Below are 7,691 nucleotides of genomic sequence, written 5' to 3'. Positions count from 1 at the left end.
AGAAAATTCTGAAAGAGATGGGAATACCAGACCACCTGACCTGCCTCTTGAGAAACCTGTATGCAGGTCAGGAAGCAACAGTTAGAACTGGACATGGAACAACACACTGGTTCCAAATAGGAAAAGGAGTATGTCAAGGCTGTATATTGTCACCTTGCTTATTTAACTTATATGCAGAGTGCATCATGAGAAACGCTGGGCTGGAGGAAGCACAAACTGGAATCAAGATTGCCAGGAGAAATATCAATAACCTCAGATATGCAGATGACACCACCCTTATGGCAGAACGTGAAGAAGAACTAAAGAGCCTTTTGATGAAAGTGAAAGAGGAGAGTGAAAATGTTGGCTTAAAGCTCAACATTCAGAAAACAAAGATCATGATATCTGGTCCCATCACTTCATGGGAAATAGATGGGGAAACAGTGGAAACAGTGGCTGACTTTATTTTGGGGAGCTCCAAAATCAGTGAAGATGGTGATTGCAACCAGGAAATGAAAAGACACTTACTCCTTGGAAGGAAAGTTATGACCAACCTAGACAGCATATTAAAAAGCAGAGATATTACTTTGTCAACAAAGGTCTGTCTAGTCAAGGTTATGGTTTTTCCAGTGGTCATGGTTGTGAGAGTCAGACTACAAAGAAAGCTGAGTGCAGAAGAATTGATGCTTTTGAACTGTGGTATTGGAGAAGACTCTTGAGAGCCCCTTGGACTGCAAGGAGATCCAACCAGTCCATCCTAAAGGAGATCAGTCCTGGGTGTTCATTGGAAGGACTGATGTTGAAGCTGAAACTCCAATATTTTGGCCACCTGATGTGAAGAGCTGACTCATTTGAAAAGACCCTGAGGTTGGGAAAGATTGAAGGCAGGAGAAGGGGACGACAGAGGATGAGATGGTTGGATGGCATCACCGACTCAATGGACATGGGTTTGTGTGGATTCGGGAGTTGGTGATGGACAGGGAGGCCTGGCGTGCTGTGGTTCATGGCGTCACAAAGAGTCAGACACGACTGAGCGACTGAACTGAACTGAACCCTTTTATAATGCTTGCATGGACAATGGAAAAATACTAATTTGGCAATTACAGAGATTTCAGAAAAATTACAGCAACTCAGAAAAATAACCTCAAGAATATATCTCTTAAGTAGTTGGCCCACAATATCGAGGTGGCTGTAGAATGAGTTACAACTGAACAGCAAATGTCAAGCATTATTACACTGCTCTGTTCTCACTATTGTAAAATGCCACTTTACATTTTTGAGCAGACAAGTTAATAATTCTATTCTTATTTCCTTTCTATATTCATATAATACTTTAATTGTTCTGTAGAAGCAAAATTAATTGCTGCTTTGTTTTTATTCAAAACCAAAGAGTCCCCACTTTTCCTTGATTGTCTAAGTCTGATCATGCTTACCAACAATCTCCAAATTCTACATCCTGCCTATTAAGCTGTTTTCTGCTGATGTCAGACTATCAATAATCAATGTTGTGGCTGGACAAAATTGTAGTTCTTATATACTTGCAAAACACCCTTCAGCAGTAACCTTCAGGAAACTTTGAAAAATAAAGCAAAATTTACAAAATTTAACAGTTACCCAGCACACATGGGGCCACATAGTGTTGGGGGGAAGAGTAGCAGGCTTGGGGTTCTGACTTTATTGAAATCATGAGTAGGAACCTAGGATTTCTTCAGTTCATTCTTTGTAGGTGAACTTAAAACACAAGAGTAGAAATTTAAAGTACCCAAACCAAAGAAAGGCAAATATATGATATCGCTTACATGTGAAATCTGAAAAAAGAAAAAAAGGATACACATCATTTATTTACAAAACAGAAATATTCAAATATATACATATGTGTATATATATATATATATATATATTGAATTAGTATGTTGTACACCTGAAACTAACATGACATTGTATATCAACTGTACTTCAAAGAAAGAAAGAAAGCCAAAAGAGGAAAAAGTCCTCATCAGCCCAAAAGGTCAGTTGTTGAAGTGACCTATGACCTCTAAAACAAAAGAGCCTTATTGGGTGGAGGTGACCTGTCTCTTTATCAAGTCAGATGGCCAACAATTTGTCAGAGATAGCCATCTGTGAAGTGGATTCACCACTGAAATGGGTGCTTCAGCAATCAAACCTTAAGTCAGGCATTTATGTTACCAAAAAAAGAAAAAAACCTGTCAGGGCTTATGCTACATAAGCTTGTTTTCCTTTTCATTTTTCTATTATTAAGCTCCAGTTTACTTGGATTTCAGAGATGCTTGCACCCTCCTCAATATAGTGGAAAACATTCTATTTCTAGTTATATCTTGCTATATCTGTGTATATATCATGTAAGTCTTCTAATCATTTTAAAGAAAAACGTCCTCTCTGTCACCAAAAACATACCACTTGAAGACTATTTGGCTATTATAAGCTGTCAGACCCTTTAAAATTTACCCATGAATTCTTTCCTTTCTTACACACACATTAAAATAGTTGTGATTTAGCAAATAACAGTATAAACTCATTCTTCCTTCTTCAAGGTGAGGTGCTACTGCTTAGATAATGTTGCTTTGCAACTGTATCAGCGTAATACCAAAAATCCAAATTTAAAAAAAAAAAAAAAAACACGTAGCCATTAATATTATATTGAGATAGATTTGATTTTACAATCAATTTGATGAAAGTGAGGTTTTTCTCCCTCTAACATTGACTTCTATTGTTTGACAAGAGATACCATCACACGGTGAAAATCAATTGACTGAGTTGGATGATTAGCATATAAACCCTTTACAAGTGTGGATGCTGTTCTGTTCACATCTGTGTCCTCAATGCCTGAATAATTGTTAATAAACAAATGTACTTCGTAAAGGAGATAAGACAAATATAAGTTTCATGAGGAGTTAAAAATTGCATGTACCTAATAACATACATAATGGAAAACATGATTAGTTCATTAAATAAATATCTTCTGCCTAGTAAGGAGGCCATCTTAGAAGTACACTTGTGGTAGAAAATTAAAATGGAAAGAAGCGGATAGACTAGAGAGATAACTAAAAGGTAAAATCCATAAGATTGTATATAAGTTACAAACAGCAAATGAAATAGGAGACAGAGTTGGGATGATGTATGTTCCATTTTGTGATATTGAGAATAGTAAAAAATAACCAAAAAACCAGAGAGCTTTTGATTAGTTTTGATGTACTAATTCTGAGGTTGTTTTAATATACCTAGGTGTAGAAGTGAAATACATAATTGAACATGAAAATATAAACAGTAAGTATCTATACTGAAGCACAAATCTGGAAGTCACCTTTGTACAGATTTTACTTTAAACTTTAATCCAGTCATAGCATAGTTGCCATTCTTAAAAATCTACTAGGGAGAGAACACTAAAAAGTCAGAAAATTGTCAAACAGGTGGAAAGCACAGCAATAATGAGCTCGGTGTAATGGGATCACAACCTGAGGGATTCAGGAATTCATGGTTAGCTGAAAGAACAATACTGTGGATGTTTAGGATTTGTTCTTTCTGACATGAGTAATTTGTCAAAATATTTCAATCCATGCAAAAGAAAAAGTATAATACCCATGTAGTTATGACTAATAAATTAAATTTATGAATAAACTTTATAAGCAATAAAATACCTAGAATAATCTAATTTTAATTTAAGCTGCTCAGTATCATTCATACCAGCTTTTATTTATAGCTGATGTAAAGGTTATGCAAATTGTTTGGGTCACCCAGCTGTTCTGTCATGAAATGGGCATTCAAATGCAAGTTCATCCTACTTAGAATTTCAAGCTTTGTTTAAAATTTTTCTGTGGAAACTAACTTATGAACATAACTGAATTATTTGTTGAGTCATCATCCATTAAATTACTGTCCTAATAATGCTCTTTTAAATATCTTTTGACAGCCATGCCTCACTAAATCATAAAGTTTTCCCCAGAATTTTTTTCAGTGCTGCTTTGACTTCCTTATTTCTCAGGGTGTAAATAAGGGGGTTAAGCATGGGCGTCACCACAGTGTAGAAGAGGGACACAAACTTTCCCTGGTCCTTGGATCTACTCTTGGCTGGCTGCAGATACATGAAGATAATGGTTCCATAGAAAATGATGACAACCATCAGGTGGGAGGAGCAGGTCCTAAATGCTTTACGTCGTCCAGTGGCTGACTTTATCTTCAGAACTGCTTGAGCAATGTTCCCATAGGACATCAAGATGAGTGACAACGGCACCACCAAGAATAAGACACTAGCCACAAAGAGCTCTGCCTGGTTGAAAGTGGTGTCCACACAAGCCAACTTGATGAGCACAGGAACTTCACAGAAGAAATGATCCACTTTGCGATTCCCACAAAAAGGGAGTTGTAGGGTGAGGGTGGACTGTATAAGGGTGGTCGTCACCCCACTGAGCCACGCCATAGAGGCCAGGATGTTACAGACCCGAGGGTGCATGACAAAGGCATAATGTAGAGGGCGGCAGACTGCAACATAGCGGTCATAGGACATAACAGCCAGAAGGACACACTCCGTGGATCCCAGGGCAAGGGAGACATAGAGCTGAACCACACAGCCACCATATGTGATAGACTTAGCTGAACTCCCCAGGTTGACTAAAAGCTGAGGAATAATACTGCTGGTGAAGCAAAGGTCCAGGAAGGAGAGATGGGAAAGGAAAAAGTACATGGGATAATGGAGTTTAGAGTCCAAGAGGGATACAAGGATGATGGTAGAGTTGCCGAGGAGCGTCATGAAGTAAAGAAACAAGATTACCCCAAAGAGAATGAGCTCTAATTGAGGTCGGTCAGAAAAACCTACCAGGATGAACCCACGGAGTCTGCTCTCATTGGTCCACTGCATTACTCTTACTTTGATTATTCACTCCAGAATGATGAAGTCACATTAAACAGAAACTGAAAGAGTTTTATACCAATTCCCTTGGCAATTAAGATCTAGAAAGAAAGAAAGAAAGAAAATGAAGTCGCTCACTCCTGTTTGACTCTTTGCAACCCCATGGACTGTAGCCTACCAGGTTCCTCTGTTCGTGGGATTTTCCAAGAGTACAGGAGTGGGTTGCCATTTCCTTCAAGGGATCTCCCCAACCCAGGAATCAAACCTGGGTATCCCACATTGTAGGCAGACACTTCTACGATCTGAGCCACCAGGGAATTAAGATCTAGATATTGAGAAATAAGACTTTGGATATAGGTAAAGAGAAAAGGCCAAAGTAGAGGATACTGGAGTGTGATATCATTGGTTATCTTGTGAAGTGGCATGCCTGACCTTTTGATCATAGATTTTCCATTTATCTTGAGGATAAAACAAAAGTTTTAAAATGCATCAAGGTTGAAATTCTCAACACCTTTTCATCAATATCATTTTTTTTCAATATAAAAGTAATGGAATTTTGTAGGAAATGTAGGAATCATAAACATCAAAGTGCATTCTCAGAACCTACCAAATAGATTAAGTAAGGTAGGGCCATGATGAAACATGTGAGAATATGCATCTTATTATCTGTGTCAGCAGTGCATTTATGAGAATGTATAGTAGAGAGAAGACTCTATAAAGGACAAGGCTTAGATTGAATTAACTGTGCTCTCAAAAAGATGAGAACAATCGAAGAAGAAAACATGTCTTGATGGTAAGATATAAATATAGAGGGCTTTCCTAGTGACTCAGTGGTAAAGAATCCGCCTGCCAATACAGGAGATATGGATTTGATCCCTTATCTGAGATGATCCCACATGCCGTAGAGCAACTGAGCCCATGCACCGCAACTATTGAGCTTGTGCTCTAGCACCCAGGAGCTGCAACTACTGAGTCCATGTGCCACTGCAACTAGAGAATAGTCCCCACTCTCCAAAATGAGAGTAAGCTCACACAGAAACAGAGACTGAACATAGCCAAAAATAAATAAAATTATTTTTTACAAAGAAATGAGTATAGAAATGGAGAGTACATTATAGGATGGCATAGAAAAAAGGAACTAAATTTGAAGCATGATTATTGCTTATTGACTATGCCACATAACAGAATAGGATACAAGGTAAATTTGAGTCACGTTTTCAGAGATACCAATATCAATACACATTATCTGCATAGCCTAGGCTTTGTAGGAGGGTTTTGATTTGCTTTAAATTTTCCTTTGCAAGATAAGTATGCCTGCACAGTGTAGAATCATTTAAAACAGAAGATAGCCTAGTCCAGAAACTATGTAGGCAGCTAATAATAGCAATGTCATGCTAAGTCACTTCAATAGTGTCCAACGCTTTGTGACTCTATGGACTATAGCCTGCCAGGCTCCTCTGTCCATGGGATTTTCCAGACAAGAAAACTGGAGTGAGTTGCCATACTTTCCTCCAGGGGATCTTCCCGACCCAGGGATCAAACCTATATTTCTGTGTCTCCTGAACTGGCAGGTGGGTTCTTTACCACTAGTGTTACCTGGGAAGTCCATAAAATAACAGTGTAGACAATCACAATCAGAGCAGTGAAGTTGATATCAATAGAATGCAAGAAATGCTTCAGAGCATGAAGTAAAAATTGTTAGGAATTAACTACTATTAGAATATCGAGCCAATGAATAGGAAGACGTTAAAATTATTGAAGTTTTGCACATAATGAAATAAGATTGAGTAGTTAAGAACAGTGTGCATCAATTCAGTTTCAAGTCAGTTGATGCCTGGAAAAATCAGACTGATTATTTCTACAATGTTCAAGAACAAAATTAAAAACCACTGTTTTGATGCCTTTCTTGTCATAAAGACTTTGACCTAGAGTCCCACCGAACCTATGACACATTGTTACCAGCTACTCATTTGACACCTATTCGTAATTAAAATCCTATATAAACACATAAATCATATACATATAACCTTTATGACTATGGAAATTGCATAATATGATTAGAACAGCTAGATGAATATAAGCACTATCCCCAGCCAAATGTCAAAACTCTGGATGTTTGAAGAACTTATGGCAAATTAATCATTATCACTCCCCAAGTCTTTTTTAAAATACAAATGCAGCTGAAAGGGGTAACACTTTAATACTTTAAATTTTTGTCCTGAATTTTTTATTTAAAAATAATCCTGTCAAGTTTTTTATTTTTTTAAACCATATCTCTTTTACCACTAAGTATGTTGTTTCAGCACAGGTTTTCAAAATTTCTCTTTTGTGTCATTAAAATCCACCAAGACACCACCAAAGTCATATTTATTGTGCTTAGACACACATGCAATCATTGCCTCGCCTTGTGTTAATGGAAGTCTATAGAGCATGATGAAAAGTCAAGTATTTCAGAGGCATAAAAGGTTTAAGTCCTGGTCTTTCACATCTTAGTTGTATATCTTGAATAAATCTCTAGATATCACTGGGCTTTGGTTTGCTTGACTGCAACATGGAGATGATGAATAGTTCTAATTTACAGGGATAATGTAAGGACTGTTTGAGATAGTGGATTTAGAATGGCAGTGCTTTGGTTGGGGATAAAGATGCGAATAAATATTGTATTTCATGTATGGGAGAGAGTGTTAAAACGCAAGGTCAGAAGTCCTTCATGTAGTTTACTAGCCCCTCGATAATCATGCCAAACATGGTGGCTTTCGACACCTCCTTCCAAGCCTCAGAAGGAAACACTTTCAGTTCTCCAAACTTAGAATGTGGTTTTCCATTGTTAAGTTTTATTGCATACTGT

At 37.5% G+C, this 7,691-nt stretch overlaps 1 protein-coding gene across 1 annotated transcript; it reads right to left on the bottom strand.

Annotated features, from left to right (window-relative positions):
* Positions 1-3,922: 3,922 nt before the first annotated feature.
* Positions 3,923-4,855, bottom strand: LOC133061341 (olfactory receptor 2G2-like). The gene has a single exon (XM_061149350.1). The coding sequence runs from the start codon at positions 4,850-4,852 to the stop codon at positions 3,923-3,925; it is 930 nt and encodes a 309-aa protein (XP_061005333.1). The 5' UTR covers positions 4,853-4,855.
* Positions 4,856-7,691: the final 2,836 nt, after the last annotated feature.

The sequence above is a fragment of the Dama dama genome, chromosome 9 (genome assembly GCF_033118175.1).
Source record: "Dama dama isolate Ldn47 chromosome 9, ASM3311817v1, whole genome shotgun sequence".
In the NCBI taxonomy this organism is placed as follows: domain Eukaryota; kingdom Metazoa; phylum Chordata; class Mammalia; order Artiodactyla; family Cervidae; genus Dama; species Dama dama.
Note: the sequence above shows the minus strand (reverse complement) of the source record. Positions and strands in the feature narration are given on the sequence as shown.